General features: G+C 34.3%; 1 protein-coding gene across 1 annotated transcript; it reads right to left on the reverse strand.

Annotated features, from left to right (window-relative positions):
* Positions 1-426: 426 nt before the first annotated feature.
* Positions 427-18908, reverse strand: LOC136840049 (ATP-dependent DNA helicase DDX11). The gene is given in 21 exon segments (XM_067106363.1): positions 427-616; positions 2516-2651; positions 3329-3425; positions 3900-4034; positions 4543-4666; positions 5319-5468; positions 6054-6264; positions 7592-7823; positions 8683-8818; positions 9917-10094; positions 10626-10650; positions 10653-10758; positions 10927-11079; positions 12284-12385; positions 13703-13838; positions 14759-14925; positions 15491-15609; positions 17311-17410; positions 17544-17735; positions 18216-18281; positions 18727-18908. Coding segments are annotated over 21 exon segments (2724 nt in total). The 5' UTR covers positions 18865-18908; the 3' UTR covers positions 427-595.
* Positions 18909-18930: the final 22 nt, after the last annotated feature.

An 18930-nucleotide genomic window follows, 5' to 3' on the forward strand; every position in this document is an offset into this window, starting at 1 on the left:
CCAACATATCAGGAAGTACTTGCGAAATAAAAATTTACAGTAAGGTGAATGATATTTTTTAAAATGTGCTAACGATGTAATTCCGAAGAATGGCAGAATGACATGCAAAACTGGCTAGGCCAGGATTTGGCTAAACGTCTTATTTTCCAAAGTGGGTGAGGAAGGTCGTAGCTCCCATCTAAAACTTAAGGAGAAGGTTGATAACTATGATTTAGCAGGAAGTACAATATTAAATACATGAACATGTGCATCCTGTACTTATGTAACAAATTTATGCTAGGCTGAATGGCACCGGAGACAGTGAACTTATGGTGTGTGTGTGTGGCCTTTGACAACAGAAAATTAAAAATTGATTACTTTAAGCCACTTTGTATTGACTACCCTGTGACCTTGAACAAGGGACAAGTGATGCATAAAAAATAAATAATTTTGTATTAATGTATTTACTTTGTAATATATACAATATAATAAAATAAAATACAATACAACATTAAATATCAATAAGATACTGTATTTAATTACTTACAATGTAGTAAGATACAAAAATATACATCATTCTGTAAGTCCTTACCAAGTACATATTGCTCTTCCTACGCTATCTTTTACCTGTAAAAAACTGCAAAAAGGAAATCTGTCACCAAAGGTCAGTAATGTGTAGTAATTCTGTATATCATCAATTTTGACTAAGGTACAGTATATTAGTATCAACACAAATCATTACCATCAAAACAAATTGTTATTGAATGTCAGGAAATGATTTTTAAAATGCATTTGTTTTCTAGATACAAACCACTGAGTAAGAGACTGTATGTAAATTGCTACTAAACTGAAGATATAGGGTCAAGAATAAAGAGGTTTTGGGAATAAGCCTCCATGCAGAGTAAGCCTATGGTGGATTCCTTAAAATGTGCAGCGTAACAATTCTAGGCTTTGTGGGTACCTGCAGAGGAAACTGTGAATGCTTCCCCTTCAATGGCACACCTACAGAACCAAGGTTTTGAGAACAAAAAATAAAGACCTAGTGAAAACCACGCAATAAAAATTCTCCTTCCATAATGTCCTTACAACTGACTACCAATATTTCTGCTTAGCCATCAGCTGTTTTAAAATTTTCCCCACTGACTACTAGGTAGTGAGTTCAGAGGTCTGGTTAAACAAATCATTTATAACTAACTACCCATATGAGGATCAAAAGGTTGAACTTCAGCTCCAAGTATCTATGCATTACTGTACAGACTCAGCGGGTTGGGTTGGCCACGGCTACGCATTTTTCCAAATATGCGAACCTCCCTCTTGAAGATTACAGTATATCCGGAAGAATGAGTAGGCACTTTCAGGCGACATCTGGCAACCCACTCCTCGCTCCCTGCGAGGGGCAGAAGTGCGAGTCGGCTGTTGTTTAGCCCCTATTTAGTGCTTTTTCATATAATGAGCTGAAGTAAGCTCTTGTCAAGTGAGAAAAATAAGTAAGATAATCACTGCATAGGTGGAAAACTGCAACTAGGATATTGCTGATGTTGTGGGCGTTAGTGAGCCATCTTTTGAACTTTTTTACCCACCGCTGCACAGTTCGCTCACTAAATGCCCACAACATTGGTAATATCCTTAGTTGCAGTTTCCACCTTATGCAGAATCGATTATTGAACTGATTTTCTCACTTGACAAGAGCTTATTGTGGCTCATTATAAGAGAAAAAAAGCACTGAATAGCGGCTAAATAACAGCAAACTCATGAGTCCATGCAGACGAAAAAATTTGGTAAATGATCCACTATAACTGACCGGCAGCTACTGGGAAATTCTGCCCCTCTCAGGGAGAGAGGAGTGGGTTGCCAGATGTCACCTGATAGTGCCTACCCATTCTTCCAGTAATAATTTCAACTTCAGAGGGAGGTTCGCATATTTTAAAAAATGCATAGGCGCTGCCCACCCAACCTGCCAAGACTGTACAGGGATTTTGAATACAATCGGCAACAATCAATTTATTACCCCTGCAAAGTTGGACCCAACTAAGAAACTGAATATTCATCAATGCTAATCTTTCTTTTAACCTTATGATCATTTGAATTATTTCAAAATGCCTCGAGGTCAAAGAATGAAGGCGAGTGAGGTACAATAATCCTTTGTTCATATAGACCTACAAATAAGAGAGCCCCAGGTTAGTACAAGGCTAGTTTAGTGAAAAATTAAACCACTATCTAGAACAAGATGAGCAATCCCATTCTTTGCAGGATGTATGTCCATATCCCACCGGTTAAATTACAGGTTCTGTTCAAAAATTCCAAAAAAATGAAAAAAACTTTCAAAACTAAAAAAACTTTCTGGAGCTTGGTTTTACCTTTGTAGAACATAGTGGAAGCCAAAAAGACTAAGAATGTACAGGATTTCTTGACTGAATAGTATTTTGACTAAATGTACAAATTTTTATGATTGAATAATATTCTAACAACTACAATTACCAATTCATAATGCAGTACAATATATAATACAATATTGCCAACCTACATAATCCCTTACCTTCCTTATTAAACCAAAGGCTTGGCCGAATTTTTCACACTGACACAGGTGATTTGAAATCCACTTCGGTAAGGCCTGAACTGAAGACGGTCTGTTATACCGATGATCAAGAAGAACGATGCTTGCATAATCATTTCTGAAACAAATACCAGTGAGGATATATCAATGAAAAACTGGTTAAAATTCTTTTTTTAATATGACCAAGGGTCACATTTCTGGATTTATTGGCCTTGCTGGAATGCTGATTTTTTAAAATGCCATGAAAATATTGGGCAAATAAGAAGTTACAAAATTTTGATAGCTAAGTGGGAAATAAATGACAGGGGGTAAGGGAGGAAAAAAAAAATGACCCTGGGGTAATAAGAACTTCAGGCAAGTCCAATGGTCTATGTAATAACTGTACATAAAAATACTGACAGATGGACTAATTTGATTCCAGTAAACACTGAAAATTTACCAATTATTATAACAAAAAACTGCCTAATGGTAATCTAATCAAGAATTAAAACAATTTCCAGTAACGACAAAAGTACTTTATAGTGTGCCTTGTGTAACTAACAGTGGATTTACTTCCCTTTGGGATGGCCAAGATAAAAGTACATAAAGTTAAAATTCTGTACTGTACATACAAACAAAAGCAGTTGAAATTAAACTGAAAGGTAACTACAGTATACACTAATATGAACAGTAGTTGAGAAATGCTAAAAAGTTGAAGCAGTAGTGAACGAAGCTTTAAAGCAAATTTCAGCTTCTCTACACAGAGTGAGAAAGCATAACATAATTTACATTACATAACTTAAGAAAGATCCTTACCTATGACGGATGGCTCTTCCTATAGACTGATTAACAGCTTTAAAGCACAAGTTCTCATAAAACACAGATCCAGGGGATTTCCCATCAGGTCCAGGGACTGAAAAGATATTCAGGAGCTTTATTTCTTGTAGTTGGAAACATGAGCTTCACTGCCATCATTACTGATGCATTAACAGTTTTAAATTAGTCAAAATTTTAAACGTACATTTTTAAAAGTCACTTACTCTGTTAAAACTAAAGACAGCACTAACTGATTTTTGTGCATGTGCTGGGTGAACACATTTATGATGCCAATTCTATATTGCTTTTATTCTGTTGTTTTGGTGGGAAACTGTTCCTGAAATTAATATCGGGTAATTGTCCACCACGCAATTTTAAGTGGCATAAAACTACATCATATTCACCTAATCCAGGATACTGTTAATTACAGTACTCTACAGTAAGAAGTTATAAGACTAGTGTTAAAATATACATTTTTGTTTTCCATATGAAAACAGGCACTGGCATAAGCAGGTGATTTCTTTATAGCTATGGATACATGTAGTAATTAGAGCAAATCATTATACTGTACTCACCACATTCTTATTTAAGAAATCTATTTTCTCCTTAAGTTCTGGTGATTGAGTGTTAGGATAGGGAAGTCCAACCATAACGACACAACGACCAAGAGAATCACTGAAATTGATGCCCTCACTCATCTTCCCACCTGTTTTGCATGAAAAATGATTGGCAATAATGAGTTCAAATAGAAATGTTTAAAAGAAATGAAGATGTGTTGTCTACATTCCAAACTTGACATATCTGAGCAAATATGAAAGGAAGTGGAATGCAGAGCTGAGCACTCTATACACCAATCTGTTGGAAATGAAAGACTCTGGCAAATGAGGAGGTCTAACCCATCTGTCAACCACAGGTACACTATGTTAAGTTTTAACCAGCAATTTGGTGTGTAGTTTGTCCCCATGAATTGGATATTAAGGCTTGACAAATAATTATGTAATTTGTAATTTATATAACATATTTCTTTCCTTCGTGGTATAAAAGTACTGTACCTGGAGGTAAGCAAAGAAATTCATATGAATGATTCTTAAAGATTAGCTGCTACAAACTACAAGTTATGCAGATTTAACACAGCTCAATGCATATTCACCATAATTTCAGCTATAGAAGTATATAAGCAGGAAAACATTAAATAATAACAACTTCAAACTTACCGACAACACTGAAAAGAATGGCTCCAGTAAGACCTGTAGTATTGGAAGATGTTTGCCTGATAATTGTTGCATAATTATTTAATACACCATCTAGCTGATTGGACTTTTTGGGCTCACGGAAAACCTGCAATATTTACTAGATTAGGATGTAAGATGTGAATTTTTTTCCTTAATTCATAAAGACTAATTTTTTTCCTTAACTTGTAAGACTTGAATTTTTCCACAACAATTTCTTGTGAATTGAAAACTAAACATCTGTGACATATGTAAATAACAAATATAATAACAACTTGACACAAGGTAATTTGAAAAAGCTGGGAGAATAGAAGTAATGGTGTAGCAGCCTGTGCTAACTCCATCTAGGTCGATCAACCCTGCAGTGAGTGTCAAAGTATCTGTAGTTGAGGTCATATTATTATAAACAGACTAAATGCATGAAAAGGCAAGGTTGCTTCTAATGTAATTGCTGAGGACTAATAGCAATTCGTGCTAGAAGGTTGTAGTCAATCAGGTTGGCATTCTATACCTCTCAAATACTCTGCAAAGCTATGATACATTTCAGAACATCCAGCCCACAAAAGGAAAATCACAATTACGAACAATTAGGCAGAAAAATTACAGTAATAAATAGTGATTTGTAAAGGAGTATGATGATAAAATTTGGAGGGATACTTCATTCTCATGCAAAATCCTCATTAGCATACAGTATATCTTTGTTGAACCTGGGTCTATATTAACTAAAAATGAAGCTTTCTTAATACCAAAGCATATAATACCTTTTTCTTTCCTGATAGCCGGTCTATGACACCTGTCTTTACAAAATAATCGAAAACCTTTTGCTCATAGTCGTAAGATGGAAGGAAGCAGACAATTCCTCCAGGTACAATTGTGCACATATTCACCAATACACGTCCAAGTTCATCAAGCTGTGGGCAAAAACACCAAGTATGTCAATAAACAAAAACCAAATCCTTGGAGAAACAAACAGCTTATGCTAATGACTATCCAGAAATAATGATTACTAAATTTGACTTGTCTTCAATTTATACATTTAAGAAAATATTCCGAGTTTTTAATCATACTGATCTATTTCTGTTGCAGTCTACTTTGCTACATTTATTTCTATCCCTTCCTCAAGTGGTGTTCCTCCAACAGATTTCTGCATGCTTCTTCCAGTCTTTTAGGAAGTAGTGTTCTTATATCTAGGAAAGCTCCTTAAACATTATCATTTTAGACGGAGTAAAATTAGAATATCTAATTTTAACATGTAAATTGTTAAAACCTGTAACTTTCCCATTTCTCTGTGTTCTGTTAAGAGGAAGGTTGCCGGTCAAGTCACTGGCTTTACAATTTTTCATAGTTTTCCATTATCAATAATCTTTTTTAAAATTGATAACAGCTAGCAAAACCAAAAGAAGTTACTGTACAATGGCATTCAGAAATTATGCCATACTGTACTTTTATACACCTTTAGAAATTCTTAGTATGATAATCAAGACACCTCTACTCACCACTTTTGGATTCCCTCTGTTTTGGTATGTAAAATCTAAGACTGTGTTTGTAGGGCCACTTGAAAGCGCTACTGGCATAATCTGGTCACCAGGAATCACATGACCGCAAGAGAACTCGCGAACTCGTTCAGGATCCGCACCGGCTGAAAGGAATAGTTGGTTCCGAAACTCACTCATTGGATGCATTGTTCCTCCTGCAACTATTATAGATCTGTAAGACAAAAATAAAAAGATGTTCTAAGCAATTTTTATACATAATACCAATAACTATTACTTTACTAATATCCGTCTGAGAGAAAGTGAAGTTGTGAATTCCAATTTCAACAGACACATGTACTCATTTCAGTGTAACAAGTTTGTATCTATGAAAACACTAATAGCATAGTTTTCAAAAGTACATGACTAAGAAGGATCAGGGTAAAATCCTATTTGAAAAAAAAAAATATTGCAAGCATCTATTCACCAAATCAAGAAGGAAACAAAGTCTTCAGAAATTTATGACAGCCAGACATTAAGGAAGGAAAACCTGGGGAAGAGGTATGTTAACCTGATGAAATTAATGATAGACGGGATTTCCTTTGAGGTAATGGAAAAGCCTTCCAATAAGGAAAGAGTAGTAGACTAGGGAGACATTTCATTAACAGTGTTAGAAAAGGAGTCCTTATTGGGCCAAGAAATGGACATGATGTAAGACTTCATGTCTCCTTGGCCTAAAAATAAACATATGATCATGGTTACTGAAATATGTTAGTGGTGCTACTTCAAGTAAACCAATACAAAAAGAGAAATGTGCATGCAACCCAATGGGGGAAATGATGTAAATAAGAGGCTTGCAAAAATGAAAAGTAGTAACAACAAAGTAATGTAAATATCAAAGTATTTTTCAAAGTACACATTCATTTAATCAAGTAACAAATGCTCAAAATGCTAAACAAAACCCCAGAAGACTGAATACACTACCCATAACTCACTCAGATCCGAATACATACCAAACATCTAATTTGATTATACAAGATGCAAAATCAACACTATAGGTTAATACAGAATCAACATAAATCCAATGTATTTACAAGATGACATTCAGCATCAAAGGATGAATATTCTGGCCAGCAATGAAATTTGAGCTGCAGCAGGTGAGATAAAGGTACATCCTGTACAAGAGGTCTTACCTCCACCTGACAACTACTCTGCAATGTTTGAATGAGGATTCCAAGCTTGGTCTTTCTGCCTGACCAGAATTAGTAAAGAAGTAGATTTGCATGTATGCATAAGAATATCATTTGTGGATCACTGTATGCACATTCAATACTAAATTTACAATCCTTTATTACCTGTGTATTTTGCAATGTGTTTTGATTCTAATGATACCATTAATTTTCATTTATAAGTCTTGAATATAATACAGCCAGTTACTGTTTTTTAAATAAAATTGATTACCAAGTTGTGCATGCAGACACTACTATATAATATGCTGTACAGAACAAAGCATGCAATTCCAAGTAGTTATACTGCCTTTACAATTCAACACATGATAGTACCTGCACTCTTTCACAATATCATGGAACTGGGAAGCTGGATTCAATAACAAATACTTCACTGATGACGTTCTATTTGTTGATCCAACTGACACAACTACCCGGCCATCTGCTGATGACTGTAAAAGGGCACGCAGAAATTCGGTCACTTGCATCAAAGGAGAACCCATTACAATTTCTTCGTCAGGATGTTCTGACTCATTCTCTTTCACACCACTTGCAGGAGTGATATTTTCTGGAAAACATGAATTTTTTTACAATACATGAGTTTATGAATGCTTTTGTTAATAAGAAAAAAGAAGAAAAATAGACAATACAAAATGAAATGGATTTAGGTGTTATCCTAGTTGCTAGCTGAAATATATACAGTATTGGTAATCAAAACTGTTGCTGAAGAATTTATAACTGTACTCATTACTGCTTTTTATTTTTATCTGTATTCATAAACTGTATTAATGTTGACAATGACCACCATTATAAAGAGAAGTGAAATACTATACTGTACTTGAAAACCTTTTAATGTAAGACTTTCTAGAAATTGTTTTTCTTTATCATATCAAACATGCTCATATATATTTCCTCCAAACAAGGGTAGGGGAAGCCAAATAGGACTTCTATGACTCATATCATTACATAAATGGGGTCAGCACTTCTTCTGATTACCAAGTAACCTGGGAACAGCAAATAAACCTACTCCACACGAATGCCTCACCACCTTTTCCAGACAACTGTCATTTGGAAAACTCAACTCATTATGGTAAAGGTACTGAGGTCCAGACATTTTTAGTAAGTTAATGATTCTGCTTAAATGTCATTAGTATGAAAACAGTGAAAAATGTTTTCAAGAGAGCACAAAAATTTGTTAATAAAATATTGTTCAAGCTCTACAACAATTCATCATCTTTACAAAATACATGAAGCGGATACAATACATAACAGAACAAAACAAATGTAAAAAAATTCAACCTAATGGAGAACAATACTCCCTACACAACCCATACAGAATCTTGAAATGATAAGCTCTTTGATTACATGATCAAGTTCTGTCCTAAACAAAGATTTGCATATAAATGTTGACCCTAAATCAAAGTTACCTTTTGATTTATCCTTCCCTGAATTCTGACTAGTCATTCGAGATAAGAACGCAGAGGTAGAACTGGTTTCTGATGCAGGCTTCTTTACTTCATTTGACTTTAAACAGCCTTCAAACTTTTGGCTAAAGGAATGCAGCTGAAAAGTAAAGAAAATCTCTTGAACGTGAGTATACAAGCCACTGAGACTAAAAACAAATAAATTTACTTGTTAGTGAGAGTGTAAAAACATGAGATCTTATGCTGTTTTTATTTTTACAGGGACAACTTTCTGTTTGCTGTTACTGTGTTCTAGTGTACTTGCAAACATGTACTTTGAAGAATCTTTGTTCCAATAATACAAATTTTGCAGGTACAGCCAAATCTGGAATTCTAAATGATGATTAATTAGCAACAACGTGGCACAATTGGAGGCCAATGCCTTTTTCACTTGTGCTTCACTCATGGAGAAATAGTTTTCTGAATGTTATCTAGTTAGATCAAACTTATTAGCTTTCAAGTCACAAAAAAATGCTGTTAAATGGATATAAAATGAGGTTCTTGTCTACTTGATAACCAAAATCCAAGGGGTGCATGGACACTACAGTGGGACTGGACTGCAAGTCTATCATCAAAGAGATTAAATAAAATGTAAATGATTATGATTGGAAAGACAGCTTTCCTCAGTGAGGAAATTTTACCTGCCTTCATACTTAACACTGTTCATTATAACTAGTAATTTAACACAAGGTCTCTCCAAAAAGCTGATGAACTTAAGAAACAAAAGTCAAGCAAAGAGCATAATTCAATGTGTCTGCAAATAAACAGAAACAGTGATGTAACAACTTTTGAATGGAAAAAATGTAATTCATCCTATGGTGAAGTTTCATCCTATCATCATATTACTGCATGTTTATAAATTCTGTTTTGAATGACATGTGATATTTCCAAAATAACAATTACAAAAAAAGGTAAGATCATTTGAAGAGCAACATCACACAAGCCAAGTTGTTCACTGACTGACAATACACATGGCAAACCATGTTAGGGAGAATTTTTACCCACCTTTACACTAATGGTTAGTTTACTAAACTTGTGATCTGACACATGGTTGAAATAGTTGAGAATACATTTGGCTAAGAAAAGCCAGATCTTATAAACTAATATAATAGAGTTTATGAAATATCATAAATCAAAAATAGTACCAAACCATCATAGTCAAACATCTAGTCCATAATAACAAGATAATTTTTCTTACCTTATGAGCAATTTTACTTTTCTCAATGTACTGAATGAGCTTGTATATGTTCAAATTGTCAATCAGAGTTTCAGACATGAAGGTATGAACTGCGTACATTCTTGAAAACTGATTTTTAGCGCCACTATCATTGCTGCTATTGACACTGGTTCCAATTTTACCAAGAATGTTATCTTTCCTTCCTGGTGTAAATTAGAAACAATTAAGAAAATGTTAGATATCAGTCATTAAACTTATTACATCTATTGGAAAATATAAGAAATTTTCAATAAATATTCAAGTTTTATAGTATTTAAACTACTGTTTTAGTACACCCTTTCATAGATAATGATGATGACAGTTACTGGATAAGGTTGTGTACTCTCAAAAACATTACCAGTATCATAACAACCATTGTAGTATACATAAGTTGGAGAGTAAGCCAAAAATTCTCACTTTTTATCAACTGCCTTATTATCCTGATTTTGTTCTAAATCATCATACGCTTTTTAATAGCAGATTCCTTTGTCTTTGTACATTTCTGCCTGAATTTCTATCTGGTCTACATAATCGTCAACATCATTTCTCTAAGATTTTCTAGAAATTCCAAAAGTATCCACCACATTATAACTATAGATATATGTGATAACAAAACAGAATCACAAAGTTAGATATAAAAAAGGCAGTACTGTGTGTTTATACTTCCTTAACCATGATAACAAAATGATACTGACCTTCACTTAACAATTTTATTGTGAATTAATGAAAAACAGTATTTGTTTGATATACAGTAAATTACGTGGTGACAACCTCTTCTCATAGCGTTGCATATACTGACTCAACTGCGCATGTGCACCCATGAACTGTAAAAAAAAATCAACATTTTTTTGCCAATCATAAGGATGCTTCACTCAGAAACACGAAAAAAATGTATAATGGATTAAAATAAGACATTTTTCAGAGGCAAAAATCATATGCAGCAGATATACTAATCAACTTATCGTTCCTGAAAACACTGGTTATTCTATTACCTGCAACTTGCTAACAAACACTGAATGGATGTTAGCTATGGTTTCCAGTAGATTATGTCCCTCATCTACAATAACAATATTCCCTTTTAGTTTGATCTGACAAGCTTCCCTTGTACCTTTGTGAAGTAATGTGTTGTAGGGAAGAATCACAAGCTGAAAAGCAAGCACACAATTTAAACTATTTAACTTCCCTATCTTTATGCTAAGTGCTCAGACACACAAAAGTTTGTAAACTGATGGTTATATCAAAGAAAAATGAAGTGCTGCAGTCTGTCCCTCCAGTGAGTAAGCCATTTGCTACAAGAAGTCCCAACTCACAATAACATATGTCCTACACAAGAATTGCTAATACTGTAAAAGGTAATGCTGACATAAAATCATAATAACACCTCAGCTTAAGTAAAACAGGAGGATAGTCTACTGCACAGACAAAAAAAGCTGAAAAATGTGTTTCATATACTAGTATATAAACCTCTTCCAAGAGGGGGATATCACATACATTACGCCTAGAACTTTGGATGGATACAAATGCTGCTAGATGATCACAAAGTGAGTATAAATCTCTTACAAAATAAAAGTAAAAAACTTTCTAAGGAAAATGCCACCTGACAAGACAGAGCAGTGGCAAAATGCCATTTGCTGGTGACAAAGTTCACTGAAAAAACTAATAACTTATGATAATTCACTAAATTTTCTATTTAGTCCTTAAGTATATGAACCAAAGGTTAACAGGCAAACAAAGAAGCAAAAGTCATGTGAATAAAACAAAAAGGGAAAAAACAACAAAAATCTAGAAAGCAGTTTGATGACAGCAAGATATATATACATATATATGCATAATGAAGGGACTGGGGTGCATCTTACAAGCCTATGAGTCCTATATACCATGCGATACTACAAGAATATGAATTATCTCTTTATTATTCACAAAGATGAATATTCTTGGTGGATAGCAAATATTATTATGAAACAACTTTACTGTAATAAACAGGATAAAGTGAGAGAAAAGCACGAGGTACAGTTACATCCAATAAATGTCTTTTAAGTGTAAACTTGAAAGGTAAGATGGGTAATCCTGCTATTAGTGGGAGGTTGTGCTCTGTTTGGGAAAGCCACTTGTTTCATAAGTAAGAATTTGGCACTGGGTTCTTCGATATTTCCAGGGCATAACAAGTAAAAAGCAGGTTGTTTACTGCACTGACTGAGTAAACTAAAAGCCAAAATTCCTCTACACATTATTGTCATTTATTAATGGCTGAGAGAATGGAAACTGAAATCTGAATCTTAGTACAAAGAGCAATAAATACCAACCATTAGATCCTTACTTTACATTGGCAGCACTGACATCAATTATTACCTGGGAATCCTTAACAGCATATCTTGCACCATAATAAGGGCAGCTTTTTGTTTTCTTACCCAAGGAGACCATTTGCTCTATATCCTGAACTTCCAAAAGTAACTGAAAAAGATTACAAAGATAATATTCAGTTATACAGTCCAAAAGTAACTGAAAAAATCACAACCATAATATTCAGTTGTATAGTAATCTTAAATCTACAGCAACATTACCGTAAGCCAGTACAAAATCTAGTTTTCTGAAAACAAAATTAATCTTTTCATACAGACTCACTACTTAAAATAGCCATTTCATGTGTTAAATAAATCCAAGATGCTACTACGACACCACAATGGTTCCCTAAGGCCTGTGGGATCCACTAAGGGGTTGAGATAAGCAAAACACTAGAGAAAACACCGTCATTTTGCAATTTTGAAACCTTCTGTAGTAAAACAGAAGGACTGCAACTGTATGTTTACAAAGTAATCTTGGCAAAGAAGAGCTCTGCTAAATTCACCAAAGTTGCCATAAAGCCTTGCAGACATCTAGATGTGGAAACCATTCCAAGGGAAGACCTATGTCATCCTGGAACAAACCTTGAGACTATTTGTACTTCTCTGAAACTCTCCCACATGAAGATAGAGGCTACTAGCTGGCATACGTTACACAACTGTGGTCATGTTGTCCCTAGTATGAAGAGCAAGGTCTTGTAGACTTAGTTCCTCACAATGAAAAGAGTGAAGTCTTGTAAACTCATATGAACTGCTTTCGATTCTAGAAGTTATGTAGTGTACATCTGTCTTGTGAGGACCAAGTCCCCGATGCCTCAGAATCCAGAAAGTGGGTTCCCATCCCTCATTTGATTCATCTGTGAATAGTAGAATCTTCGGAAAAGGAAGTACCAGAGGTATTCACATAGAGTTTTTGGGTTCCCTGCCACCAATGAAGACCTTGAGAGATGTATGAAAGGGGAACTGGATGACTACCCAACTAAAGTAAAACTTCCCACAACCTGTTAAATAATAACGGTAGAGAATGGATCCTGAACTAAATGTAAGGGATTAACTTTTCTAAGGAGATTAGATGACCTGTTATGCAAAGCCACATCATAGCAATGATTAAATGAAAAAATTATCATACAAAAGCTACCCTCTAATAGCAAAATCAGTAAAGTCTGGAGATCTCTGCAATGTGTGAACAGGTCAGCATGGACACAAGAATTGACACAGTTAGCTATTAAGGACCTAGGGCTCCTTTTGTGTATGTGAAGGGTACTGGCTTCCATAAATCTTCTACATAAGACTGATGTATCAGGGAATTCATTTGACACAAGAAATTTGCTATATGATAAGTAATGGGTTTCTAGGGAAACAAGCTTCAATTCACTGGATATTACTTGTTTATACATGCAGTATGACTAAAAAAACCTCAAAAGCTTACATTATCAGCTAATTTCTCAAGGGCCGTATGTTTATAATATGGACAACCTGAGGTCACCTTTTTCTTTTTGCATACCACATCATCTCCATCCACCTTACTTGTTCTCCCTTTCTTTCCTCTTTGAAGCTCTGTGCACCTGACAAACGAAACAAAACATGTTAAACCCACATACTTAAAATCTTTCTTTTCACTATTCAGCTATGTCTTGGTTTTGGAGAAAAACAAAACAACATACACTGTCATTTCAACTCTTTCACTTCTAAATTAATGAAGAGATCTGGGTGTTAGTCCCTCAGCCTCAAAATTAACCCATGCACCAACAAAGAAGCTTTGTAAGGTAGCAAGACAACATCCCTTACACAGACTATACCTGGAATTCATTTTTGTTATAAAAATTGTTACCCTGTCAACCCACTTGCAAACTGTTTACCATTCTCTCTATACTTGGAACTCATTTTTACTATAAAACTTGATTACCCTGTGAACCCACTTGCAAATTGTATACCATTCTCTCTGTTGACCAAACTGCCTCAAAACAATGCTTCATATTTTTACTTACGTTGTTGTGTTTGCATCTGTCAGTTTCAATTCTTTACCATATATATACTGTACTATGAAATCAATTCATTTAAATGACCTCCAACAATCAAAAAAACCTTCTATAACATTTTCAAGCAATAGCCACTGATGAAATACAGTATATCCATAATTAAGAGTTGGGTCAACAATCCTTTCATATATTTTTGACATTTGGTTCTCTATGAACAATAAAAATAACAATATGAAGTAAAAGATAAATGAGTGTTTTCAGCAGGTGATGAGTGGGCTCTGTCTAAAAGGGAATATCTTACCTAACTCTTTACACTTTGCTTCTTTCAAGGTAACTTGTCTCTCAGTCTACTAACCTTAGTTCCAGTGCAATGGTATCAATATTAATAACATGCATGTAGTTTTCATGAACACAAAATTACCAATGTAGAACTGATCACCACTGATCAGTATTATGACTACCTACTGGATATTTCATGAAATACCCCAACACCTGAATTACCTCACCTATCATTGATCAAGGATAAATTTCCCAAATTAGTGACTGCTTCGTTCACACAAAGATTTTGACGAGACGCTAACGACACTACTCTTGCATCTTCTCCAAAAACAGTCTTCTGCACTTCTCTAACAAACTGAGAGAGCTGGGAATGTGTACGGCTACAGTAGTAAATCTGTAACAGTAAAGTAATTCCATAATGTAAGGTTGACTATATTATGAATTAATAAACTATTTCAAAGGCAAAAGATGCAAACATATATTAAGTTGCCTTCTCTAAGTATTAAGACAATAAATCAACCAAAGCACAGTACAACTAAGCAAAAAAATTTTTTTTAAATACTGTACATAAAAAAAAAAAAGATCAAATTATAATGATAGGCAGTTATTCCTGTACAATTCAAAAGTGCTAAGTCAGCAAATCCACTATGATTATACTGAAGATCTAGACTTGGGACAAAGTTGTGATTTCAGATCTTATTTTTCATAATATATTTTGTCTCAGCTATAAATATCACCTTCCTCGAGTCTATAATTTCAATATAAAAGGGATGATTCGCATTTCCCAATAGAAAGATCTTTTTGGAATGCCTGATAAATCCATTTCTGGACTGATAGCTCAAGATGCAGTCATAAAAATGACAATAACAAATCAGAACCATTTGCTTAAATCTCTAAACAGTGCTCACAAAAATAAATATACCCATAATATACCACTAAATTTTACATTACATACAAACCTTCAAACAACCATCATCTTCATCATCATCTTCCTTTTCTTTTTTGGAGGAGTCTTCTTGGTCGCTGTCATAATCGTCCAACAATAGCATACTTTCCTCGGATGATAAAGAATCTGCACCTGATATTTGAAATCTTTAGATGACTGGAGGTCCTCTCCTTTAGAAATGTTGATAACATATACATGCAAACTTTGTCAATAAAATTGCTACATGAATTTAGAAACTATGAGAAATCTAAGCATAAGTAATACCCAAAATATAAAAGAAATTTCACACAGAAACACAAGTCTAATTATTTACACACTCTGTAACTTATCTAAAATAAAAGTCTAATAATGCATAATGAATAATCCAGCTACAACATAAAATTCAGTACACAGTATTTAGAGTTAAGTTTTGATGCTAGATCTTGTAGAGCACAATATTCCAAACCATAAAGGAAATGTCTTGGAAATCAAATACCTAAATTAAATTAGGAACAGAAAGTTATTGACCAGCTTTGAAGAAGCCACAAATGGTTCTAAAATATTTCTAAATGTGACATTGATAAATAAATATGATCTAGAAAGTTATATGATAATAAAACATACATAACAATATATTAAAAACAAAAATTAAAAAAATAGAAATAAAAAACATACACAGTTGATATGAAAAGAATAAAATAAAAATTAAAGAGTATAAGGCAGTGGTTCCTAACCCTGGTCATACCCCAAATGGGTCATCAAGTTGCCTTTCCTGGGTCGCCAAGTCCTCAACTTAAAACAGTCAATTTTAATTCTAGGATATACAATCACATATTAGTTGAGGGATAGTTGCGAATTTTGCTTGTTTTAATTTCAACGACAAACACTAGGTGTGTTCCTGGACTGCTGTGAAGAAAGAGAAACCAGTCCTTGATGCGAGGCTGTGAAAATGTTGTTGCCTCACAAACCTATTTGTGTGAAGGATTTGCAGCTCTGACTGCCATCAAAACAAGATATAGAAATCGACTGCAACCCTAACATGATTTGAGGGTGCTTTTTCAAGACTGAACTACGAATAGAGAAAACTTAGCAACATGATCCAGGCCCAAGGCTCCCATTGAAATTCATTTATCATTTCACAGAAAACAGGTACTCCTTTTAGTTTATTTTTTGAGGAATGTGACAGAATATTACTTTAGAAGTGGTTGTTTTGATTAATATCAGGCTTTAAAATTCACAATGCTGTAGTTCTAATAAAATTCAATTATGTTTACTTTTGTCTTTCAAACCTTACATGTATCTCTCTTACACATACTCATATTAGTTAATCGCTTCCTTACTTTATAGCCGACAACTAGTAATATATAGTTTTAATAACACATAGATATGCAAATAAATTATTAGGGTCGCAGTCCTATCTTGAAAAACATAATTGGGGTCACCTGAAAAAGGTTGGGAAACCACTGGTATAAGGTAACTGATTTAAAATGCATTAAAAATCAGCAAAGTAAAATACTGCATGAAGAAAAAATAACATAAAACTAACATTTTAACTAAATCCTACTGCACAAAGCACATCCACATATCATTACTGTACAAGGTTAGGATAATAGTCAGTGGGTAATCCAGCCTGGGGTCACAATCTCTTGCCACTGGACCCACATACAGTACCGACATCTTTGTAAGTGAGTACTAGAACTAGTAGACTGTGTAGTTAGATAAATCACCATCACACTGCTAGAGAGAGAGAGAGAGAGAGAGAGAGAGAGAGAGAGAGAGTGAGTTCCATGTACTGTATGTACATAATTAAACTTGATGGAATTATGAAGTCATATTTCTTAAATTCTGACTGACCTGAAAAACTATTGAGCTCCCTCTGTACATTTTCTTTAACTTCATGTAAATCTTGGAATAACTTCTCAAATTCATCGTCAACCCTCTGGACACTGGATTTCTGCAGTGAAAGAAGTATATCTTTTTATTCCTAATGACTAAGAAGTACTTTACTATATATAAAAATACAAAAAAACAAAAGTACAGGAACCAATGGAGTCTAATGTAAAGAGTTCTCTGCACCTCACACTTACTTTGACCATGTGGCGACGCTGCTTTATTTCCGATACTCGGTCTTCTTGTTTCTCCAGCTTCTTCAGTTCTTCTCTGCACCTTCTAACCTCTTCTTGCCCTTCTTGCTTTTTAGCTGCGGCACTAAACCAATCTGGATCGTTGTCATCCACAGTCATTTTTTCACTTTCTTTAATCTTCTTCTGTAGTTCAGCCTATATGAAAAAAACTGAATATAGGTACTAAAATTCTACAAAAATCTCAACACAATATTTCACAACAACTAAAACCACAGTTTTACTAAAGCCTTTTTCCCAGTCAAAGGTCTTGCTTGTATCTAAAAAGCTGGAAGACTGAGTTTGGGAAACTTGACAAAGAGTAATAACATGTACTGTATTTGCTGACATGTAAGATGCGCTCAATTTCCAGAAGAATATTGTAGAAATATATAGGAAACTGTATGGATATTTAAATATAAGTAGGGTGAGAAAGATTTTGAAATGTACATTGGGATTAGCTGTGGCACACAGACATAAAAAGTCACGTCTATGATAATTTTAAAACCATAAATAACATAAAACTTTTACTATTTCAACAAATGATAGACACTTTAATCATATCCAATTTCATTTAAATCATATAAATTTCCAAAAAGTCTTCAAACTAAAAGCTAAACAAAATCCTCTTCACTGTACCTTAAAGTGCTCATTGTGATCCCTCAGCCAAGTTAATGCACCGCATATTATGCTTAGGGACTTTCCCTGAAAAGTAAGAAAGTAGTTTAAACATGTACTAACTGGAAAATAAAGTGTTAAGAAGTAATTTCTGTTTCATCCATGCACACCTAGTGTCTTGCAAAGCCAATCTATGCAGTCTCCTTCAAAGTCCCTTCCAAAATCAGCAACGCATCAGCATTGGTATTATAACCTCTCATGCTAGAGAAAGAGAAGCATCTTAATTATAAGTCACGTTTCTAGACTCACATGGTTTGCCAGAAGATTTGTTCTTAAATGAGAGGTGATAACTGGAGTGAGGTTAAGCCTGAGCTGGAGGAGACTGATACTTTGACAACACACACAAAAAGACGTGAAAAAAGAACCTCACTCACACTTCACTGCATTGGTAAAAGGCATCTGTAAATCAAATGCTAACTTTTCCAGCTTTTCATGTGCAAAAAGGCTTTGTAACTTTTAATAAATATCTTACTGTTCCAGTTGGACTTTCAAATATGCCTAGCTGTCCCTTTTCAAGCGTATCAAACAAGTTTTTCATGAAGTCCTGTTGAATATCATAGGCTGGGAATGGAAAAGGGAATTCATCTGGTGGGTTGAGCTGACTCATCATAGTTTTAGCAGGTAAACCTGAAAGAAAATAAATTTTGAAATTATTTGTAATTTTTACACTGAATAA

Source organism: Macrobrachium rosenbergii, chromosome 7, assembly GCF_040412425.1.
Source record: "Macrobrachium rosenbergii isolate ZJJX-2024 chromosome 7, ASM4041242v1, whole genome shotgun sequence".
NCBI classification, from domain to species: domain Eukaryota; kingdom Metazoa; phylum Arthropoda; class Malacostraca; order Decapoda; family Palaemonidae; genus Macrobrachium; species Macrobrachium rosenbergii.